Raw genomic sequence first — 23,030 nt, forward strand, 5'->3', positions numbered from 1 at the left:
AAATACAGTTTTGGGGTTACCGCACCGAATAATGAACCGCGTCAGGCGAGTGTCAGGTTAGGAGCAGGCTAAGAGCCGGCAAATGCCAACTGACAGGTTACTGTCAGGCAAAGTTTTGACTGACACACCAATAATGAATGGATAAAACTGAATGTTAAAAAATATTTTGCTTGGGTAGGAAATGTTTATTTTATCATTTTCCAAAGTTTTCATGGCTCAATCACACTCCTGACCAAAAAAATACCGCTGTCAATTATACCACTGTGTTCATAGAAAGTCAGTACTTCCAAATCCAAAGGGTCCCCCCTTATGAAAATTTTCTAAAAAAATTTTTCGAAATTTTTTTTTGAAAACTTTTCATAATTTGATCAGATGTTATAGAAAAATGTAAAATTAATTGTTTTTTTCAGCTTCGATGTTCTGAACACGAGTTCAAACAAAAACCTGAGGTATTGTAGAACTCCTAAGTTCAAAAAAGGCATTTACTTTGAATGCGTATATCTCCGTGAAAAAAATTTTATGGCAAAGTGATCAACTACAAAGTTGTTTATTTTAATCTAAAGTACAATTTTGTAATTGATGTATTTCATCAAAAAATTTCATGGTCGAGATAAGGTTGTGTGAAATGCAGCAACTTCATGCTTGTATTTTCTTCTTCTTTTTCTGTTTGTATCTCGGCCATCAAATTTTTTGATGAAATATCATCAACTACAAAGTTGTTCTTTAGATTAAGATAAACAACTATGTAGTTGATCACATTGCCATAATAGTAAATGCCTTTTTTGAACTTAGGGGTTCTACTGAACCCCAGGTTTTCGTCTGAAATCGTGCTCTGAACATCGAAACTAAAAAAAAAACAATCAAATTTACATTTTTCTATAACATATGAACAAATTAAGAAAAGTTTTCAAAACAAAAAATTTTCGAAAAAATTTTAGAAAATTTTCATAAGGGGGACCGTTTGGATTTTTTTCAAAAAAAAATTCAAAATTTTTTTTTTCAAAATTAGTCAAATATTTATCAGATATTGTAAAAATATGTTTCCCTAACTGCATCTATGTACTTTCTTGCCAAATGTGGTGCTTTCGAAAACTAAGAAACTGTAAAAACCTCTATTCCTCTAACTGATCTACCTACTATGCCAGTTTTTCGAAGTCATGTCCCACATCGGGCAAGCAAGATATCAAAAAACTGTCAACTACAAACTTGATCAGGTTGTTATAGAACATGTTTCATGTTTCATAGTTTCTTGCTTTCTGTGCAGAGTACGGAGATATCATAAGTCAAAAATAGTAATATTTGACTCATAATTAGGTGCTCCTACCTGCTCAGCCATCCGAGAAGGCAAAAAGTTACAATAAGTAATTTGTCAATCCCGTTATTCCTAACAACTTTTTAGTTGACAAGTTTTTCATATTTCAGCTGCCTGCGGAGCTAGAACGTTTTGGAAGTACTGACTTTCTATGAACAAGCCAAATCGACTGTTGTATTTTTTTGCCCAGGAGTATGATTGATCCATGAAAACTGTGGAAAATACTAAAATTTACATTTCCTACACAATCCAGCAGTATTAAATTTTTTTGGAAGAACAATTTTTTCCCAAAAATGTTTCATAAGGGGGGACCCTTATCAAAATTTTAAAATAGTGGAAAATATTTTTAATTACATTTTACTGAACTCAATTTTTTTTCAATTATTTGTTGGTTTCAATCACAAATCACATTTACGACTCAAAGTGATTTTTTCTTTTCTACGACTTCAATATAAGAGCGAGAAAGCATTTCAAAAGAAGCTCTAAACTCAGATGGCAACGACACTCCGAAATAACGGTAGCGCGCCCTCTTTAGCGTAAATCCTCCTCATTTTCGAAATTATTTTTTCACGATTTTTTCTTCCTTTTCTTCGATTTTTCTTTGTTTTCTTCATCAATTCTTTGATTTTTCGGCAAAAATAATTATTTTCCGTATATTTATTGGTGTTTCAGCATTTTCGACATTGACGCGAACGATTGGGATGGCACGGAAATGGCTGGATGAGAGAATTACCGGCGGTGGCGACAACATTGCTTCGCGAAGAACTAAAGATGGAAGAAAAGGTTAAAGTTGAACTCAAAAATGAAGTTATTTATAACAATTTATGTTTTCAGAGTCGTGCAGAGTCGTCGCCTCTTCGACATTGACCACAAGCGTCCGCTAAACCACCTCATCCTTCCATTTTGATGAAAATCAACGTAAAAAGGAACTAAAAAATGAAGAAGCTGTGAAGTAGATTCAAAAGAAAGTAGAAGAATCGAGCCTCACGCGAATACTTTGACAGGCAAACACAAGTTAATAAGAGATGCGAACAATTCTCATCGATTGGTTCAGCGATGCCGTGAAAGAGTACAATTTCCAAAAGGAAACATTTCATATCGCGGTGATCCTCGTGGACCTTGCTCTCCCAATGTTCAATATTGATAAAATGCGATTTCAACTGGTTGGAATGACGTCGATGATGATCATAGTGTATGTTCATAATAAAATATTTCAATGTAATGTAAATTTTAAAAATTTTAGAAAATACGACGAAATCTTCCCACCAGTCGAGTACCCGACATTATTTTGATGGAGCGATTCTTGATTGGAAAGTTCGAATTTGTTGTCGCTAAGCCCACACTATCTTGGCTCGGATCATGATTTGCAAAGAGAATTAACCTTACAAAGTGAGTTTTAAAATCATAATTTTTTTAGCGTTTGGAAAAAACTAGCGATTTCTCTCAACTTTAACGTTAATTTTTTATAGAAAGATGCGGAATGCTGTCAAACTCCTCGAGCTGTCGCTGATAGATGATCATTTTCTACGTTACCGCCCATCTGATGCTGCTTAGAATCACCGAATCAACAATTCGACCAAGTGGCTGCTAATGATGGATCCAAGGAATCGGGAATCGAGACGAGGCTCACACTAAGCCGAAATATTAAATAATATTAATGTTTTTTTCCCTTTTTTCAGATTTATTTTTTCATTTTTCATGTTGAATAAACACAATTTTTGGCAATTTTTTTAATAAACAAACATTTTAATAAACAAAAAGCAGTATTCCCGGTATATATGGACCTAATACAGAATCTACAAGAACCTGACACAAACCTGACGTTGACCTGTTACCGGCCCGCGGCGGCTTAGTGTCAACTTGACAGCGGGCCGCGATTTCACCTGCCAGTTGTTCTCCATTCAGCAGCCAGCGACCTGCTGGCAGGTTGCCACTAACCTGACGCGCTTTACCTGTGCCACGGAAGCGGCCATTTTCTGATGGAACTGATAAAATGGCTAGCCTAAGGGAGTCCATCCAAGAGAAATAAGTGTACTATCAGGAGGACATAAGAGGCGACAAAAATGTGTAGAGGTAATGTATTTTGCTTTTTATTGGATGAAATACTCTCAGTAGCTTACATTTATTGCAGTGGCTTAATTAAAAACCGAGGGCGGGTCTCACAGCGATTGAAAATTTTTCAGAAAGGTTGCCCGCCGGCACGTGCGCCTTTAAACAGTACTCTAATTAAGAAACGCGTCTCTCTAAATACTTTTCATAGATTAACTGATATTTACAAAAAATTGCCTTAAAGAAATTCGAGTCCTAATGTTGGAGCCATTAAAATTTCAAAATAAATGAAACTCACCATTAAAATTGGCAAGGATTTTTTAATGGTAATTGATAGCTTTATTCAATATTATACAATAAGAATTATGAAGCAATTGATGCTGATATCATGGCGACAGAAGCTGTGAAATCATGGTGAATTAAAATTTAAGTACAGACAATCACAATAGATTAGGTAAAAGCTCTCACAACCGGATGATGGCAAATCTCAAAATTAATAATAGAAAGGGAAATGGGACAGTCGAGGGTAAAATAATTTCAATAAGTATTCAACATGAAATATTTAGAAGAAGATCTTTGAGACAGCTTCTCTTGCATAAGGAATGTATGAAAGTGAGTACCAAGCCATTGCAATGTACTGTCCAGCAGTACAAATTATTGCGAGAAGAGAATTTTTCAGGACGAGACCGGAAAGTAATGTTAGAAAAATGAACAAAATATACATAGATGAGGCAATCCAACGACTTTTATCGAACATTTTCTTGATTTGTCCGATTGGTCCCATTAAGCAGCACGTGCTCGAAAGGGAAAGAATTGCACTGATTGAAGTCATTATACAGAAACCGGTGATTTTTGTGAGGAGAAGGAGGTAGCTTCCCTGAAAGCATAAATGAATTATATTTACAGACGGACTATCAAGCTTAATTTTTATGATTACAAATTTCATGTTCATTTCAAAAAACATAACTTACACAGAAACTGGCGATTATTGACAAAATAAAGAGCCCGACGAACGATTGAACTCGAAGCTCCCACGACATTCCTGTTGTCACTGTCTGAAACATTTTTCATAAATCTATCTTTGTTTTTTATTTGGTTTTTGATAAGAATTCAATGTGATAAAAACGACTTACAGGCTGCGAAGGTGATTCCTGAGAAATAGAGGGCCCATTGAGATTGTTTGGGTTTTCCGGATCACTGTTCCGGTGAACACTGCCAAACATTACTGAAAAATGTAAAAATTCGATTAAAACGTTGATAAATAATCAAAATACAAATAAAACCGATAAAATAAAAGTTAAGAGAATAAAATCACAATATGCGCGAACGAGACATCACTGGCGCAGTTCCCGTTTCATTGACGCATTTCTCGATGCAATGTTTTTTCAGCGATCACTGAACACGTTTTTAACCTGTTTTAAGCTCCTTTTTGAAGTTATTATCGATTTTTTTTGTGAAATATTGTGAAATTATATTTTCTGCCACTTTTTATTTTATTTCCAAATGCCTATCAAATCTTCTTCATTTTTTATATGCTAATTTAGGATTGAAACTTTTAAAAATAAATATGCAAACCTTTAAATTAAGATCTGCAACCATGCCGCCGAAGCAACAAGGGCCTAGTAAAAAGTCCGAGCAAAAGCGCAAGGAGAAAGTTATCGAGGACAAGACGTTCGGATTGAAAAACAAGAAAGGAAATAAAAACCAGAAGTTTGTGGCACAAGTTGAAAATCAAGTCCGTAACAACAATACTCGTATGGATCTTGTCCGACAACAAGAAGCAGCTAAAAAAAAAGAAAAAGACGAGCTTCTCGATATTGCCAATCTTTTGAAACCTGTGGAACAAAAAGTCGCAAAAGGTTGCCACTTTTAGATCGAAAAAAATTAAACTGTTGTGAATTTTTCAGATGTCGATCCAAAATCTCTTCTCTGTGTATTCTTCAAACAAGGTCTTTGCGGAAAAGGAGCAAAGTGCAAATTCAGTCACGATTTGGCAGTTGCTCAGAAGACAGCGAAGAAGAACCTGTATGCAGACAGCAGAGAAGTCGAAAAAGACGGTTTGCACCAAATTAAACGTTTTTTTTTGTAATTTCTAAGCATTCCAGAAGAAACAAACGAGAACTGGGACTCGGACAAATTGAATGAAGTGGTCAATAAGAAAAATAAAAATAAACATATGATTGATATTGTAAGCAGTTTCATGACAGACATTTTTAAGTTTAAAAAATTGAATTTTAAGGTTTGCAAGTACTTCTTGGAAGCTGTAGAGAACAACAAGTACGGTTGGTTTTGGGAATGTCCGAATGGAGGAGAAAAATGTCAATATCGGCATTGTCTACCAGAAGGATATGTTTTGAAAAAGGAACGGAAAGCAATGGAGCAACAAAAAGAAGATGAAATTAGTATTGAGGAACTTGTTGAGAAAGAGGTATACTTATAGGGGAAAATAGTGGCAAAAACATTGTTAAAAGTTATTTCAATTTGAAAGACCACATAAATTAAATTTTATTCCAATTTTTCGTAAGAATTATAGTTTAACATTTCCAGAGAGCCGCTTTGAGTTCGAAAAATCTCACAAAATTAACACTCCAAACCTTCATTGCCTGGAAGAAGAAGAAGTTAAGAGAGCGAAAAGAGAAAGAAGAAGCCGATTTGAAAGAAAAGAAAGAGAAGATCAAATCTGGAAAACATGTAAGAAATTTGAATTTTTATTTAAATTTACTACTTTAATTTCTGTTTCTCGTCTCTTTACATAAATTAATGTTTTCTTTTTTTAGAATGGAATGTCTGGACGTGATCTTTTCTTATATGACGCCAATCTGGTCAACAACGACGACGACGAGGCCGGAGATATTGAGATGGAGAAGGAAGAAGTTGATGTTAGTTTTTGAAATTAATTATTTTAATTTTACAAAAATTTAAATAATTTCAGGAGAATGAAAAGGTATTTGAAATCGATGCCAACTTCTTCAAATTCGACGGAATGGACGATGAACTGACGGATCAAATGAGCAAATCCTCGACTGCTGTTGAATCTACTGCTAAAGGTAATTTTTTTCAGTGCGTAAATAAAAAACAATTTTCGTCAAATTTGAATGGCTAATTTTTCTGTTAAAAAACTATTTTTGACACGTGGCTTTTCTCTGGCTGTCAATATCCTCATTTCATTCTTATCAACACAAAAAAATTCAAACATCATTTTGGCTGTCACTTCAAAATCTGTTATCTTTCGGCAAAAATCAATTGAATTTCTCCCTTTCCCACAGACACACGTTTTGCAAAAAAAAAAACGTTTTCTTTATTGTGTCTGGGTCTCTTGTGGCGAGCCGACACACTATCTCAAAAACTAATTTCAAAAATTGCAGGAATGGCAAAGATGGACATCAACGAGGACTTGTTCGACATTGACGAAGACGTTGAAAACCTCGATTCTGATGAGGATTGAAGAGTATACTTCTGGTGCTCCCCCTTTTTTCCTGTTCTTTTTCTGTTTTTGCTTTGAATTTCAGTGTTTCTTTTTTCCCGATTCCCCTGCTATCTATTATTATTTCTTGTTTGTCACGACTAACCGGTAGTCCCAATTTTCTCTGTATTTGATTATTTTTTTCAAATTACAAGGGACTATTATTTGAAGTTTTCTCCATTTTTTGGTGTCGTTTTGTTATAAATTCATTACAATTCAGATGATTTATTTTAATTTTGAAAAAATATCGGTTTTGCCCGATTCATTTATCTTTTATTTTAATCTTCAAATAATGCGTGAACTTTTGATTGAAAAAATTAATTAACTTGGAAATCCTATAAAAGTTTATTTTAAAATTATTGCGATCTTCAGATGAGTTCCCGAGCCGTAAGCCTCTTCTCAAAATGTGGATCCAGAATCTCCCAAACTCGAGGAAAAGCTCACTTCACGTTTCAACCATCAACCACACTTCCAGCAGGACTTGAAAATCTTGAAAAGACTAAAATGAATTTGATGCAGTCTGTTAATGAAGCGATGAGAATTGCAATGGAAACAGATGATTCTGCTGTTCTTTTTGGTGAAGATGTTGCTTTTGGTGGTGTCTTCAGATGTAGTTTGGATCTTCAAAAGAAGTTCGGAAAAGATCGAGTCTTCAATACTCCACTTTGTGAGCAGGGAATTGCTGGATTCGGAATTGGAGTCGCAGCGGCTGGAGCAACTGCCATTGCTGAGATTCAGTTTGGTGATTACATCTTCCCAGCTTATGATCAGGTAATATCCGGAATAAATATTATGGAAATAAAAAAAATTATTCCAGCTTGTCAACGAGGCAGCCAAGTTCAGATACCGTTCGGGAAATCAATTTGACTGTGGAAAACTGACTGTAAGAACAACATGGGGAGCCGTAGGACATGGAGCTCTATACCATTCACAGAGTCCTGAAGCTAACTTCACCCATACCCCAGGATTAAAGCTTGTTGTTCCACGTGGGCCAGTTCAAGCCAAAGGACTTCTTCTGTCGTGCATTCGTGATCCGAATCCATGTATTTTCTTCGAACCAAAGATTCTTTATCGATTGGCTTCTGAAGATGTTCCAACTGGAGATTACACAATTCCACTGGGACAAGCTGAAACTGTTCGTTCTGGAAAAGATTTGACACTTGTTGCCTGGGGAACACAGGTTCATGTTGCTCTTGAAGCAGCTCAATTGGCCAAGGAGAAGCTCAATGCAGATGTTGAAGTTATTGATCTTCAGACGATTCAACCTTGGGACGAGGATCATGTAGTAGAGGTGAATTATTACAAAATTCTGCGAATGCGTATTGCGCAACATATTTGACGCGCAAAATATCTCGTAACGCAAAGTACAGTAATTCTTTAAGTGACTACTGAAGCGTCGATTTACGGGCTCGATTCTTGAAATTAATTTTTTGCGATTAGTTCGTTTCTCCGTTTGGATTTTAATATTCTATCGATAAATCAATGATCTAGCCCGTAAATCGACACAAGCGCTGCAGAAGTCATTTAAAGAACTACTGTAGTTTTCGCTGCGAGATATTTTGCGTTTTTTGTTTGTGTTCGCGTAATATTTGGATGTTGAGTGATTAAATATGAATTATTTTTCAGAGTGTTCAAAAAACTGGTCGACTCATTGTCACTCATGAAGCTCCGATTTCTTCTGGTTTTGGAGCTGAAATTGCTTCTACTGTTCAGGTAAATAATTTATATTTTACTTTCCTTTTTCAAATAATAAATTAACAATCAAAAATATTACAGAAACGTTGCTTCCTGAACCTTGAATCTCCAATAGATCGTGTTGCTGGATTCGATACACCATTCCCACACGTTCACGAACCATTCTACCTGCCAACTGTTCATCGAGTTTTCGACGCAATCAAGAAGAGTGTTAACTATTAGAATATGTATTTGATATAAGAAATTATACAAGGTAACAACGAAACCGTGTAGAAAAGTAGAATATTTTCTTGTTTTAGCCTAATTTTCTGTTCAAACGGTGCCATCTGCATTTTAAATCACCCATATTTTATTCCGGTCCAAATCGCTAAACCCATCATCATAAATGTGTTGGTTTTTGACATTATATGTCGAACATTCCCTCAATTGCTCGTTTTAGATATTTTCAGTGTGCTATAGTTCTTTTATGTGTTTTATGAATAAATGTATGAATTGATTTTTCTAAAAGTATTTTCATCTTTTTTCTTCGTTGGATTCTCATCTAATATTTGATTTTTGATTTTTCCTGTAAAAACGGGAAATGCGGATTTTCAGATCTCTTCAAAAAGCGGGATGAACCATATAATAGCTGCGGGTCTTCTAATCATTGTCTCAATTGCATCAATTATTCCTGGATTTCCTGTGCTCATCTGGCTTCAGAGTTATTTCCCAGAGCTCCCAGAATATTACACAATTGATAGTATTGCTGTCTATAGTGTTCAGGTTAATATTCTCATTTTCATCAGATACCTGTAATATTACCCGGTTCCAAAATTTTGCAATTTTTGACATACAATACTTTATCTCGAAGCGACCGAAAGATCCCAGTTACCGTACCCACAAGTCTTCCTACCGCATATTTGCATCTTTCTGTTCAATGTTTTTTGCAATCACTGGAAAATTTGGAAAGAAGCTCAAATTGTAAGAAATACTGATATAAGCAACATTAAAAAGCGAGAAACTTGCGGGTACGGTAACCATGAAGTTTTCGGGCCCAAAATTGCATCTTTTCTAAACTAAGTAACTTGTAGACTGCTAATTTTGTTTCAGTTTTTGAATTTAATTTTCAGGCCGGAATTATCTTCATCCTCGGAATCCTGTCAATGTGTCTCTACTCGGACATCGCTTGCCCACTTGCCATCAAGGGATATGCTGCCATTTTTTCCAGAATGTGATTAATTAATTATATATTGCCAAATTTGAATTTTTCTGTGAAAATGTACAAATCGAAATAACAATTTTTTATGCTATGAATTTTTTTCGCATAACACTTTGAAAAGAAGCATACGTAAATATGAGCGTATTACGTGAACACTTAACTTTTGGAATGTATATTGCGAAACATATTTAACGCTCAAAACATCCCGTAGCGAAAACTACAGTAACTCTTTGAATGACTACTGTAGCACTGGTGTCGATTTACTGAAATCTTTTATTTGTCGATAAAATATTGGAACAAAACACAACAATGGCAAAACGAAACGAGAAAACTAAATAAAATTTTATATCGATGCCACAATTCGGACAGAAATTCGTTTCAAAAATCGAGCCCGTTTTGCTTAAAAGTACTGTAATTCCCAACTCTTCTTATTTTTCTTTGTGGGGGATGATTTTTTCTAATTACACGTATGACCACACCATGACCAAATACACTGAAAATCATAAAAAGGGTGTATTTGCACAAATTGCAAAAAAGGCCAAATTTTTTGAAATCTGTGCAAACATGCTAAACAGTTTTGTGATTTTCAGTGTATCATAATGAAAAACTCCAAAGTTAGTTTTTTTTAATTTTTCAAACCCTCAAGATTCAAAGGTTTGAGAAATTGCCAAATTTTCGGAAATTTTAGGTTAAAAAAAATAAACTTAGAGCAACGCCGCCTCTCTAAACTCCTACAACTTACAAAAAAAAATCAGATTATTTATATAATCAGTTTTTCACAACTATTGTAAGTTTTACAATCACATTTGGTCGTTTATGAACTATTAAAGTGTTTTTTACCAATTTCCGCTTTTCAACTTTGAAAAATCTCAGATAACATAGTTTTTGGTATTATTCCAAAACTTCCAAAACCGAAAAATTGTCATCAAAGAAGTTTAAAATAATTTCCCTTTCAATGTTTTTCAATTATTAAAAAACACGATCGTTTTGAGATCTGCAACCGTATTTTTTGTGGCAAAAATCGCAAAAGTGTACATCTAAATAACTGTTTGAATAACTTTTGAATTATGTATTTGAAAAACTATGCTGCTTACATTCACTTTCCCCATTTTTATTCAAACAAAGGACATTTGAATTTCTCCAAATGACGGAGAGCTACCGCAGCGCGACCGCAACGCAAATGAGGGTGTATAAACTTATTCTCCAGTCTTATAATATTTGGAAATAAAATGATAACAGAACTTAATCAAACACGTCTATTTACATATTTATCAAAAGTGAACTTTTTTGAAACGTTTAGCCAGTTGAGAATTATCGATATTGTTGATTTTTTATTTATTATTTTTCTTGTAAAAATTGTTGTTTGTTAAAAATAAAAACGTTTCAGTTTTTGCATTTACTCATGGCAACAAAAGACACAATATTCAAATATCAGGATGGGTGGGTTTTTAATACTTTAAAAAATGAAGAAAAATAATTGTTGGTGACTGTATCTTGACTGTAAAAATTTGTGCAAAACTACCATTTATAATGAATTTTGCCACAAAATTGAGGACCGACGTCCTGGTACGAACGATAATTTTTTGAAAAAGAGATATCCACAAAAAGAGATATTCAATCAAAACGGAAACAATTTGTGAATTCATTATTGGCGTGCGTACAAAAAACAAAAAGCGGTGTGCGCCATTTTCCTACAAATATTTGATCACTTTTTTGCAACCAGTCAATATTCAAATTAACTGAAACAATAATTAACTTCCACGCATTTACATATTGTAAGCTGAAATTAATAAATTGTACAATTTAAATTAAAATCAGCGAAAATTTTTTTGAAAACTATTTTTATCCGGTACAATTATGATCAAACCCTAATTGAATTTAAATGAATTATTAAAACAGTGAGAAAGAATGAACAGAGAAACTTTGTATCCCTTAAATTCGAACATATCACAAGTGGATCTATCTCACATGACAACACTTTAAAACCACAGTACACAAGTGACGTCACACTTTTGCAAATACGTTTGTTTTTACAATTCCTAGAGGCCATACAAATCAGGAACACACTGACAACACTGTCCAAATATCATAGAAACCTTAAATGTTTCTTTGCAGTCAAAAATTGACAGGATTTCAAATTTACAATCTTTAAAACTTTGCCCATTCACTAAAAAATGTTGTAGTGTTTAATATTGAGATTTTCCCGTTTTAGTATACTTCAAATAAAACTATTTACAAAAAAAATTTTTAAAAAAATTTTATAATATGAATACCTTTTTTTAAAGATATATCCTTGTCGAAGATCTTGAGGAGTGGCTTGCCCTAGGATTAATCACTGAGAAGGATCGAGTTTGGTTATATCACAATGAACGAGCTATTTCTTTTGCAATCAGTATGTTTTTTAGAAGTATGATATTATATTATTGAGTTTTTTAAAGGTACACTTATTATAATCAATGGAAGAGAACATCCATTTCAAAGTGTTCAACGGTTTTTCGAATGTAATCAAAGTTCTTCCGATAGCGATTCTGAATACAGTGACGTCACCATACAATCAACTTCTGTGACACCGCTAAAGGATCGTGTTAAAATCAGAAGTAGGAAATTTTGGCACCAACAATATTTTAAATTCAAAATTTCCAGCTAAATTCACCACAATTCCTCTGCTGTGTTCATATTTGAAAGAAGATAAGAAGATATTGTTACAATCAGATATTGCTTTACTTTTGGATTTATTCTCAAAATTAGATAAGAAAGCATTTCAGCTTAAAAATAATTATTTACCAAGATTTTGTGCTCAGGCTGAACGACCGGTTAGTTTTTTTCCAAATTTAAATTTTCATTGATACATACTTTTTTGCCGTTTTTTTTTTGAGCCGTTTTTTTACAAAATTTGGATCAAAATTGGGTTAAAATTATGCGTAAAACAAGAGTTGACTAACTAATTCTAATTCTGAACCAAATTAATACTTTTTCGACCACAATTTGACAAGAAGTTGAAAAAAACAAAGTTCTCACAAGAAATGATTGTTCTTTAAATCTCAAAAGCAAGTTTAAAATGTTCATTTCCAGAATATATGCAATGTGTGTAACAACCAAGCTCCGAGTACAATTCATCGTTACGTTAAGCATGTTATATCTGAAAAGCATCTCAAAAATTTGACGGGTGTTTCACCACAAGAATTTAATTTCTGGGTGAATATTCTCACTCTGGAGACCAAGAAACAACCGAATATTCTGGCAATTGTGACACAAATGAGTAAGTTAAAATTTTCGCTACACCCATTTAAAAAATAATTTCTAGTTAGGCTCAACTTGAACTTTTACTTTCAGATTCACCTCCGATTCCACTAATTGATTTCAAAGTTGAATCTGCTCTTGTGAAAGGTAAGATTCAATAAGGCGCAAGGAAGGCAAGTGACGATGCTGAGAAGGGGTGTCCCGTGACGGCTGAAATGTGTTCACTGGAGAAAAGGCTTACTTAAAACTAAAATGTATTTAGAAAACGAGAGAAGTACCAAAATTGAAGAATTGCGAGTCATTTATGAAAAATTGACAAAAGAGGAACGAGTCGAAAAGATGACTCTCGTCAGACATTTGGATAAGGAAAAAACAATTTCTTGTACTGCATGTTCAGTTACTATTAAAAGTTTTCAAGAAGTTATGGATCATATTTTACTAACGGATCATGTCAAATATGTAAGCCGATTTTTCAGTTTCTAAGAGCAAGCGTAACGTTAAATTTGGATTGTATATTTTATTAGATTATTTTATTTAAAGGTGGAGTATTGATATTGACAGAATATCATCTTAAAACACCAAAAAAATTTTGACAAAATTCCATCATGCTATCTGGATATTTTTTCACCATAAGAAGGAATTCAAATATCTACCCCGAATTCTGATCCTATTTTCAGCTGGTCAACTTCGGGTTCTCAGAAAAAGCTTTACTTTGGTGGAAGAAACGGTTTGAAACTGAACAGGAGCAATTAAAAGTTCAAGTTCCAAAAGTTGATGAGAAGCCTACAGAATCATCAATTCCAACCAAAACTTCAAATGTAACTTCTCAGTTGAATAAACCTTCTCCATCTCCTCACACTCAACGTGTTCCATTACTAAGTCCACTTGCTTCTGCAACCAGGTCATCACGTAAGTGAATGGAATTTAGGAGAAATATTTGATTTTAACTCAATTATAGAAAAAATGTTCATAGACACACTTCGAAGTATTGATGTGAAACTTAAAAAACTTGAAGAAGAAAACTCAGTGATCAAAGGAATGGTATGTACTAGAATGACTCAAAACTACTTAAAAAAAACCAAATATTTTTTAGATTGTTGACTGGAAATGCGAATTCTGCAGCACAAAACAGAAACCATTGGAGTTCTCCACAGAATTCGATGCCATCCGACATGTTATTTCAAGTCAGAAACATAAGGAATATGTGAGAATTTAAGAAACATGCCATACATATATAAATTCCCCACTTTTCAGATGAAGTTCACTGCACCAATTCACGATCTAAATTTCTGGTATAACTGGATTGCTGACTTGAATCGCGTGAAAACTGTGCAAACTGTTAATCTAACACCAAAGAATTCAAGAACAGAACAATCACACAAATTCTTGAAAAAACCCGAAAACATGATTATTCCTGCAAGTAAGTACAACAATTACTTACAAGGGAAGTATGCATTTGAATTCGACTACAAGGAAAATCGATCTGAAGTTTTTTCTGTGAAGTGTTTTACTACTATTCAGATTTTTATTCCAGTGCTCCAAAAGTTGACTTTACAGACGTTCTCATTAAAAAAAATGCAGGAAAAGTTGTTCCAAAAATTTATGTTTGTCCTAATTTTTAGATGTTTCAAGAGCTCCATTACTTGACCAATTAGTTTCTGGCATTGCAGTTGTAAAAGGTATGGTTCATTTGTGGTCATGTTTTTCAATTTATTCTTATTTTTAAGGTAAAGAATTCAACGACAAAATAAATGAATTATTGACCCTGATTAAATCAAAAAGTTCCGAGGAAAAAGCCAAAAATACGGTAAAATTATTCCAGATTTGCAATTAAAAACGAGCATTTTTTTAGCGAGTAAACTGGAAATGTACATTTTGTGTGAATTTGCATTCAAATCAAATTCGTATGGGTAACATGAGTAGTGCAATTCGACATATTTTTTCTTTTGATCATCGACAAAATGTGAGAATTCACAATAATTTAATTTTTATTTGAAAATATTTCAGATGGGTTGTGTTGCTTCTTCGTCTGATCTCAATTTTTGGAAATCATTTTTAACAGTTGCGGTTACAAAAGAAATACCGGTGATCACTCCGCAAGTACAAAACACTACAAGTTCTCCAATTGCACAAAATGTTAAAAAAAGTAGGTTCCCAGAATGCACAATTATATTTTAAATCAACAAATTTCAGACGAAGATCGTATCGCAATGCTTGATAAACTACCGAATGGAGCGAAAACAGTCACGAGTAAGTGACTTTTTTTGTATCAACGGCACCCGACCGGTTGAAATCAAAATTTTAACACCCCACCTAGAAAGGTGTGGAAAAATGTCCTAGATCTGATAACACTTCATACTTGCTAGTCTTACGAAAGTCTGAAATTTCTAAAGTTTGCTAATTTAGTTCCACTTGATTGCTAAATTTATTTAAAAAATTCAAATAAATATACGTTTCAGAAGAAAAGTTCAACGAGATACTTGATCGATCCTTGAAATTATTCCGACAAGGAGGCAACGAAACGGTCAACGCCAAGAAAGTAAATTTCATTTATAAAATCTCATTTTTCAGTTTTGATTTCAGAAAGTGACGTGGAAATGCTCATTCTGCTCAACTCCAACAAGAATTGTATCTATGTCATTATTGGGAAACACATTTCTTCATATTGCATCGGAGAAACACAGGGAAAAGGTTTTTTTAATAACTGCTCTAGAAAATTATAGTGTTCTATTTAGATGGTATACAAAGCTTCAATCTCTGATCTTGATCACTGGAGAAAATGGGTGGAAGAGGTTACTCCCAGAAATTGTAAGCTGAAATTTAAACAATCGAAAATTTTGAAAAATATTTTTTTAGGGAAACCAAAGACACCGGAGCCGACCAGTATGAATATTTATATATCAGGAACATTTTTAAGTTCTTTTTTTTTCAGAAAGTTCAAATGTCTCAGAAGTGTCAAAGGAGAAGGTAGCAACACCAAAAAAAGATTCCAGTGAGTTTTTTAAAAAATAGTTTTGAAACAATCTTTAAAAACTGATCCACCATGTTCATACTAGTGAAACACCATATTTCCTCTAATAGTCTTGCACCCCTACGGACCAATTGAAAATTAGTCTTGCATGCGAGACTAATAGAGGGAATACTGTACATTAATTTCAGATTCAAGTTAAAAGTTCTGAAATTTAAAGAAACGTATTGTTCTGAAATAAAATTTATTTAATTTGCAGCTCATCAGAAATCAGCAACACCCACTCCTTATAGTAAGACTTTGAATACCTAAAATGCTAAATTAATTTATCTGATTTCAGATAATCCTCGTTTTCCGCTTCTCGATGTCCCTCGCAGCCTTAACAATAGGCTTTCAAAAGAAGAATACATGAAACAATATAACTCGATTTGTGAAAAACTGAAATCATTGAATTCTGGAACAGCAACAAATCAGAAAGTTAACTGTTTTTGCTATTACTGCCCAAATTCAATTGAGTTTAAATCTATTTGGGAAGTGGTACAACACGTATTCAACGGAGTTCATATGAAAAATGTAAGCTAATGTTAAACTGCAATCACAATTAAAGTGTTCCATTTCAGATCAACTACATTGGAACTTCTGCTGACTTCCTATATTACGAAGAACTAATCAAACAGATTACTCCACCAAAAGTACGAGCTCCCGTGCCATTTCCGACAACAATGAAGCCAGAAGTTAAGAGAACTCGTCAGTTTAATAAATAAATATTATAATTAGTTTTTAACCTTCTTCGACCTTTTCAGCAGTTTCAGTAGTTAGTCCTGTACAACCTTCTCAACCTGTACCAAAAGCGGAAATTCGTCCACAACCGTCCATTACAATGTCTTTTCCAATAAGACCAGTTGTTAAAGATTGTGATTTTCCACTCTTTACATCAACAGCTCCATTCGTACGTACAATTGTCGCTCGAGGACCGACAAATGTTCAAATTGAATTCATTTCCAGAATGTCAACTATGTATATGGGAAGACCACTTTTTGATACGCCAGTGAGTATGAGAGACCAACAACATTACTGTGGTCAAATCAAGCAGATTAACAAAATAGTTGGTTACGTTTACAGACAATATGTAAGTACTGCAAAATACATTTATCAGGAATGACAAGTGTAACGGTGGCAAAACACGCATTTTCTGTGATGCATATAACAATGGTAAGCATATTTATATTTTCATTACCAACAATTCAATTTCTCGACAGATGAAACAATGTGGTGACCGAATACAATTCAGTGATTATGAATGGTGGATTAGATTACTTGAGGAGGAATTTCATATAAAGTACAACAGAGGCTCATTTCTAATTGAGTACCATCTTGGTTTCACTCCAGTTGAATCTTCATCTTTAGGTTTGTGATAAATAAAACACCCGTACCACAATAAACCTGATAATTGGATTTAAACATAAAAATCAGCTAAAATAATTGTTTACAGCGTATCCGAGATTCCAAGAATTCACAAGTGCAGAAAAAGCATTAATTTCTACGTTTGATGAGAGCAAAATGACATCAGAAGCAACTGACAAATTTAATCTTCTGGAAACGGTATGCTGAATATTTTAATTCGAGCTAATTTTTAAAAAAAATTTCAGCTTGGTGGATGCTGCTACTGTAAGAAATGGTGTTTTACTCCAGTAGAAGCACTATATCATTTTCTATCACAAGAACATTTTACAGAGGTTGGAGTTTCTTCGTGAACATTTTGAAATAATATTTTTAAAGGTTCGGAAGCGTCATCCAGTCATGAAAAGTGAAGTAGACAAGGTTTTAAACTGTATTGCACACTACCAAGTGCAAAGTTCCTCACGGTAAGGGTTTAACGTTTACTTTCCACTAATTACCAGTTATCTTTCAGATGCACAATCATGTAGACATTTGACATATCTCAAAATGAATGTCCTAGTCCCTTTGTATAATAATCTGAATAAAATGTCTAATTCTTGAATTGAATTCTTGTATTCGATTGCACTTGCAAACGCAAAAGTTCAAAGGAGAAACGAGATTTGAAACGAGTTCAATGAGAAATTGAACGGGTTTTGCCAAAGGGCAAATATGTAGACAACACCGTTTATGATCAACGTTTGTTATCAAGCCAAATAGACGGACGGGATTGGTTTATCAGTTCACACTAACATAGATATTCAGATTTTCCACGTTTCTTGATCTGGGCAAGTGGAATAATTAATGCACTATATATGTATGATATATACTCATTTTGCACACTAATGTAGGTCATTTGGTGTTTTTTGTTTATTGTCAGGTAGATTTTCAATCGATAGTCAGGAATTGGAATAATTCAACAAAATGTAACACTCTTTTGCAAATATTTTTAAATAATTAGGAACTTTATTGAGAAGTCAAATCTTCCATTATTTAAAATCCATTTATTTGTGGTCATTTTGAGTCGGAACATTTATTTTATTAAAGTCTGGTCCGTACAACAATATCGTGAAAATTCTCACATCGTATAAACAGGTTCTAATTTTAATTTGAATATCCGAACTTTCAGAAATGTTGTTCCAATCCCCCTTATCACCTTGGCAACAATTATGACCTTGTTCTGAAGATCTTTTCCATTTCATCTTTTCCAAAAAATCCTTATCTATCTTGGGGGATGATTCTCGACGAACACCTGGTCGGAAGGGAAAGGCATTAAAACCGGGTTGATTACGATAGAAAAAGCATCCAAAAGTCGAGAAAAAATCAAGTTTTTTCCATTGGCCATGATAAATTGATAAGTTGGCATTGACGGGAATCCGGACTCTGAATACTTTCCGATGTTTCTTTCCCTTGCCATGATTATTTGTTACGTAGAATGCTAGACATCATCTCGTATCATACAACTGGTTGAACAAATCTTCGTATCTTCTTCTTGTACAGTCTCTAAAATGCCACGCTACTTTTTGGTTTTCACTTACTATAATTGTAGTAATATGAAGAAAAAAACACAATGATGTCTCACTTTCGCTGATTTTATTCATTGAAAAAGTGAAACTGTCTGGATGATTTATGATATATGATCGAAATACAAACAACTTTACAGAACTACAAGAATACACTCAAACACTTAACAAAGTATATGTAACAAACTAAATAGAGCACCCTTACTGGGGAAAATAAATTAAAATGTAGTTATATCTGTTTTGAACGAAAATGTTCTTTAATTTATTCTTAAGTTTTGGAAACACTTTTCTGTATAAACCTACATTTAAAAAGAAATACCATGAATATAATATAATACAAAAATAATACAAAAAGCTACTTTCAAGGAAAACTGGAGAAAGTGAAGATATACATGAATAAAGTTTTCCATAGTTTTCAAGCGGATTTTTATCATTATCAACAGAAATATTCGATGCCAAAGTAGGTATTGGACTATTGACTGGATTTTTATTAATTTACTTAAAATGTGATACAATTCTTTTGAAGTCTGAATAAATTTATATCGTTTTTGGCATTTAACTTTTTTAAATTAACAAATCGGAAGTTTGTGAAACATTTTTTCATCAGGACTCAATTTAAGAGGAAAAAAATAATTACTTTCCAAAAATAATTATTTTGATAAAATTTAAAACAGGTTTTCTTGAAATTTCTTAAATTCTTTTGATACTTCCAAGATCCAGGACCAGGAGATCCAGGAAAATCCATCTCACTGATCAAACAAACTCTACAGACAACTAATTTTTAGAATCTATTACAAATTTTCCAAAATTAATATTTAAATATTTTGTAGAAAGAAAATCCCCGGGTACGATTCTTATTCTTTTTCCTTTGTTTCATGATTTCATTTCAAAAATGAAAATCTCTCTCCTCATCCCTCTGTTTTTAGCTGTTTCCATCCGAATGATCCCATCACAAGAAGCTCATGACATAACACCATCAACCAAACGTTTTCGTGGAATCTCCGAACAAAAATGTTCAGAAAAAATGGGGGAAAAAGCGGGATGATAGGATATGCCAGATGTCAGTCGTGTTGCGTCAAACTTTTTTTTCTGGAAAAAAGAAGCAGCTTCATGCGACAATTGTCGGAGACGCAATGCAATTGCATAACATTTTATCTCCGAAAATCTGAAAAAAGTGGTCAGATGTGTGGGAAGAAAGAAAAGAAAGCACATGCCATTGAGGATAAAGTGGTCTGGCATTTGAGGTTGATTTTAAATCAAAGAAATAAAATGATGGATTGATTCGGATGTATGAATGTGTTCGTGTCATCATCATGTCTTTGAACATTCAGATACAAGATGCATCCAGCATATTTTTCTGTATTAAAATCTTCTGGGAACTTGTGAAATGGCTTTACTTGCAGTATGCATGCAATTTAGAAGATTCTTCAAAATTCTGGAAAAGCTTAAATTGTTAGTTGAGGAAGTTCGATTAATATCGTATTTCCTCTATTAGACTTGTATTGGAGACTTATTTTCCATTGGTCTGTATGGGTGGACGTCTATTTGAGAAAACACGGTATTTGTACTCGTGCATTACAAACTCAGCGTTTAAAAAAACTGTTTATCATTAACTATATATAAAAAATACAGTTCGTCTGTCCGGAGTTTGTAGTCTATGTAGTCTTTGTAGTCTGTGACGTCACGCCCAAATTTCAGTGAGAATAGTGGACGTGGCACCCTTCGTGGTGAGACCCATCGTGGTGAGACCCTTCGTGGTGAGACCCTTCGTGGTAAGACCCATCGTGGTGAGACCCTTCGTGGTGAGACCCAAAATGTTGGCGGGAAATTCAAATTTTCAGTAAAAAAAATTTTTGGCGGGAAATTCAAATTTTAAGGGAAAAAATTTTTGGCGGGAAATTCAAATTTTCAGTGAAAAAAATTTTGGCGGGAAATTCAAATTTTAAGTGAAAAAAATTTTTGACGGGAAATTCAAATTTTAAGTGAAAAAAAATTTTGGCGGGAAATTCAAATTTTCAGTAAAAAAAATTTTTGGCGGGAAATTCAAATTTTCAGTGAAAAAAATTTTGGCGGGAAATTCAAATTTTAAGTGAAAAAAAATTTTTGGCGGGAAATTCAAATTTTCAGTGAAAAAAATTTTGGCGGGAAATTCAAATTTTAAGGGAAAAAATTTTTGGCGGGAAATTCAAATTTTAAGTGAAAAAAATTTTGGCGGGAAATTCAAATTTTAAGTGAAAAAAAATTTTGGCGGGAAATTCAAATTTTAAGTGAAAAAAAATTTTTGGCGGGAAATTCAAATTTTCAGTGAAAAAAATTTTGGCGGGAAATTCAAATTTTAAGGGAAAAAATTTTTGGCGGGAAATTCAAATTTTCAATAAAAAAAATTTTGGCGGGAAATTCAAATTTTCAGTGAAAAATATTTTGGCGGAAATTTAAATTTTCTGAGAAAAATATTTTGGCGGAAATTTAAATTTTCTGAGAAAAATATTTTGGAGGGAAATTTAAATTTTCTGTGAAAAATATTTTGGCGGGAAATTTAAATTTTCTGAGAAAAATATTTTGGCGGGAAATTCAAATTTTCAGTGAAAAAAATTTTGGCGGGAAATTCAAATTTTAAGGGAAAAAATTTTTGGCGGGAAATTCAAATTTTCAGTGAAAAAAATTTTGGCGGGAAATTCAAATTTTCAGTGAAAACAATTTTGGCGGGAAATTCAAATTTTCAGTGAAAAAATTTTAGCGGGAAATTCAAGTTTTAAGTGAAAAAATTTTTGCCGGGAAATTACAATTTCTGAGAAAAATCGAGAAATGTCTGCAATGTTCCAGAATTTTCTAGAAAATTCGGGAAAACTCTGGAATATTCCAGAACTTTCTAGAAAAATCGAGAAATGTCTGCCATGTTCCAGAAGTTTTCTAGAAAATTCGAGAAAATTTCCCGAATGGACCAGAATTTTCTAGAAAATTCTAGAAAGTTCTGGAATGGTCCAGAATTTTCTAGAAAATTCGGGAAAACTCTGGAATATTCCAGAACTTTCTAGAAAATTCGAGAAAATTCCGGAATGGTCCAGAATTTTCTAGAAAATTCGGGAAAACTCTGGAATATTCCAGAACTTTCTAGAAAAATCGGGAAAAGTCGGCAATGTTCTTGAACTTTCTAGAAAATTCGAGAAAATTCCGGAATGGTCCAGAATTTTCTAGAAAATTCGGGAAAACTCTGGAATATTCCAGAAGTTTCTAGAAAATCCGAGAAAGTTCTGGAATGGTCCAGAATTTTCTAGAAAATTCGGAAAAATTCTGGAATATTCCAGAACTTTCTAGAAAAATCGGGAAAAGTCTGCAATGTTCAAGAACTCTCTAAAAAATTCGAGAAAATTCTGAAATGTTCAATTTCGTGGAAAAATTCAAGAAACTTCTACAAAGTTCTACACGGGGTTCTGGCTCGACCCCGCGCTCCATTGGACACTGAAATGGCGGGAAAAAATTTTGAAATCGCAAGAGGAATTTTCACGCAGCGCGTTGAAAAAAGTGTATGCATTTGCGCGTGACGGTGTTTCTTCAAGTTTTGATACTCCTAGAATATTCTGAAGTTTCAATAATTTTAAAAAAATATCAAAAATTGTTAAAATTTTCAGAAACGCTCGCCAAAAACTTTCGGAAAGGACCGGAAAATGTTTCATATGATTTGAAGAACGTAGAGAAAATTATACGTTCAAGAAATTTAGAAATAGTTCCAGGAAAAATTGAGGTTTTAAGTTGTAATTGCTCAGAACTTAGTTATATAATATTTATGTTGCTCGAAAATTTCCGGAAAACAGGAAAAAACGTTCCATCTGCAAAGAAGGCTTAGAAAATTTAGAATTTGATTTCAATTTTGAGTACGCCAGTCGGAGCACGCGCTTCAGCGCGTGCGAACGGCTGGTACATATATTATTAAAGTGAGAATAGCGCTGATTTGTCAAAATATACTCGTGAGTCGAAAAAACTTCATATCTGATAGAAAAGCTCAATTGTTTTAGTGCGAAAATTTTTGTACACTTTCAAAATTCTGACAACTGATTTCATAGTAATTGCCACTTTTCTATGTACTGTAAATTGAAACTATCAAAAAAAATTTATGAATTTATTTACTCCGATATTCAATCATTTAG

General features: G+C 33.5%; 5 protein-coding genes, 3 non-coding genes and 1 pseudogene across 11 annotated transcripts; 6 read left to right on the top strand and 3 right to left on the bottom strand.

Annotated features, from left to right (window-relative positions):
- The first annotated feature begins 2,013 nt into the window (after positions 1-2,013).
- F27D4.3 lies at positions 2,014-3,046 on the top strand (annotated as a pseudogene). Its single transcript has 4 exons — positions 2,014-2,095; positions 2,147-2,504; positions 2,556-2,701; positions 2,782-3,046. Coding segments are annotated over exons 1-4 (851 nt in total).
- A 639-nt stretch (positions 3,047-3,685) lies between these two features.
- Positions 3,686-4,586, bottom strand: F27D4.7 (Vesicle transport protein). The gene is made up of 3 exons (NM_001026251.5): positions 4,495-4,586; positions 4,333-4,416; positions 3,686-4,238 (listed from the first exon to the last, which is right to left on the bottom strand). The coding sequence occupies exons 1-3, from the start codon at positions 4,582-4,584 to the stop codon at positions 3,924-3,926; spliced, it is 489 nt and encodes a 162-aa protein (NP_001021422.1). The 5' UTR covers positions 4,585-4,586; the 3' UTR covers positions 3,686-3,923.
- Positions 4,587-4,948: 362 nt separating this feature from the next.
- Positions 4,949-7,042, top strand: F27D4.4 (Zinc finger CCCH domain-containing protein 15 homolog; the record flags this gene model as incomplete). Of its 2 annotated transcripts, NM_001047191.7 has the most annotated exons (8): positions 4,949-5,220; positions 5,269-5,418; positions 5,467-5,549; positions 5,601-5,789; positions 5,909-6,052; positions 6,139-6,240; positions 6,294-6,408; positions 6,727-7,042. In NM_001047191.7, 8 exons carry the CDS (start codon positions 4,959-4,961, stop codon positions 6,804-6,806), a joined length of 1,125 nt encoding a protein of 374 aa, NP_001040656.2. The 2 variants fall into 2 exon arrangements, with proteins under 2 accessions (NP_001040656.2, NP_001040657.1); NM_001047192.3 differs by lacking the exons at positions 4,949-5,220; positions 5,269-5,418; positions 5,467-5,549; ... (2 more) ...; positions 6,139-6,240; positions 6,294-6,408 and having other exon boundaries at positions 6,729-6,806.
- F27D4.9 lies at positions 6,502-6,569 on the bottom strand. Its single transcript, NR_050272.1, has one exon. It is a non-coding gene; the product is annotated as an Unclassified non-coding RNA F27D4.9 (non-coding RNA).
- A 154-nt stretch (positions 7,043-7,196) lies between the features above and the next one.
- On the top strand, positions 7,197-9,022 carry bckd-1B (2-oxoisovalerate dehydrogenase subunit beta, mitochondrial; the record flags this gene model as incomplete). The annotated part of the gene is made up of 4 exons (NM_059748.5): positions 7,197-7,595; positions 7,642-8,115; positions 8,451-8,537; positions 8,601-9,022. 4 exons carry the CDS (start codon positions 7,197-7,199, stop codon positions 8,739-8,741), a joined length of 1,101 nt encoding a protein of 366 aa, NP_492149.1. The 3' UTR covers positions 8,742-9,022.
- A 91-nt stretch (positions 9,023-9,113) lies between these two features.
- On the top strand, positions 9,114-9,805 carry F27D4.8 (Chromate transporter). The gene is made up of 2 exons (NM_001128991.3): positions 9,114-9,281; positions 9,629-9,805. The coding sequence occupies exons 1-2, from the start codon at positions 9,132-9,134 to the stop codon at positions 9,731-9,733; spliced, it is 255 nt and encodes an 84-aa protein (NP_001122463.1). The 5' UTR covers positions 9,114-9,131; the 3' UTR covers positions 9,734-9,805.
- Positions 9,806-11,050: 1,245 nt separating this feature from the next.
- On the top strand, positions 11,051-17,925 carry F27D4.6 (C2H2-type domain-containing protein; the record flags this gene model as incomplete). Of its 2 annotated transcripts, NM_001373100.1 has the most annotated exons (32): positions 11,051-11,157; positions 12,003-12,109; positions 12,156-12,314; positions 12,361-12,530; positions 12,790-12,976; positions 13,051-13,104; positions 13,220-13,416; positions 13,635-13,866; positions 13,916-13,998; positions 14,051-14,161; positions 14,212-14,543; positions 14,590-14,636; positions 14,685-14,764; positions 14,810-14,920; positions 14,965-15,103; positions 15,151-15,207; positions 15,417-15,496; positions 15,541-15,648; positions 15,693-15,765; positions 15,814-15,840; positions 15,890-15,949; positions 16,185-16,217; positions 16,266-16,498; positions 16,546-16,672; positions 16,729-16,874; positions 16,931-16,973; positions 17,048-17,137; positions 17,185-17,332; positions 17,418-17,527; positions 17,575-17,661; positions 17,705-17,790; positions 17,838-17,925. In NM_001373100.1, 26 exons carry the CDS (start codon positions 11,120-11,122, stop codon positions 16,964-16,966), a joined length of 3,027 nt encoding a protein of 1,008 aa, NP_001359589.1. In that variant the 3' UTR covers positions 16,967-16,973; positions 17,048-17,137; positions 17,185-17,332; positions 17,418-17,527; positions 17,575-17,661; positions 17,705-17,790; positions 17,838-17,925. The 2 variants fall into 2 exon arrangements, with proteins under 2 accessions (NP_001359589.1, NP_001122462.1); NM_001128990.3 differs by having other exon boundaries at positions 11,120-11,157; positions 16,729-16,973.
- Positions 11,286-11,376, bottom strand: F27D4.11. The gene has a single exon (NR_101586.1). It is a non-coding gene; the product is annotated as an Unclassified non-coding RNA F27D4.11 (non-coding RNA).
- Positions 17,926-18,600: 675 nt separating the features above from the next.
- Positions 18,601-18,621, top strand: 21ur-12039. The gene has a single exon (NR_050273.1).
- Positions 18,622-23,030: the final 4,409 nt, after the last annotated feature.

Source organism: Caenorhabditis elegans, chromosome I (genome assembly GCF_000002985.6).
Source record: "Caenorhabditis elegans chromosome I".
NCBI lineage: Eukaryota > Metazoa > Nematoda > Chromadorea > Rhabditida > Rhabditidae > Caenorhabditis > Caenorhabditis elegans.

What these genes read in the sequence shown, in the direction of transcription:
- F27D4.7 (NM_001026251.5), bottom strand. Translation starts at nt 4,584, where the DNA reads ATGTTTGGCAGTGTTCACCGGAACAGTGATCCGGAAAACCCAAACAAT. An exon ending in AGGAATCACCTTCGCAGCCT is followed by an intron (nt 4,417 to 4,494) that starts GTAAGTCGTTTT and finishes AAAATGTTTCAG; the next exon opens with ACAGTGACAACAGGAATGTC. An exon ending in CAATAATCGCCAGTTTCTGT is followed by an intron (nt 4,239 to 4,332) that starts GTAAGTTATGTT and finishes TTATGCTTTCAG; the next exon opens with GGAAGCTACCTCCTTCTCCT.
- F27D4.8 (NM_001128991.3), top strand. Translation starts at nt 9,132, where the DNA reads ATGAACCATATAATAGCTGCGGGTCTTCTAATCATTGTCTCAATTGCA. An exon ending in TTGCTGTCTATAGTGTTCAG is followed by an intron (nt 9,282 to 9,628) that starts GTTAATATTCTC and finishes TTTAATTTTCAG; the next exon opens with GCCGGAATTATCTTCATCCT.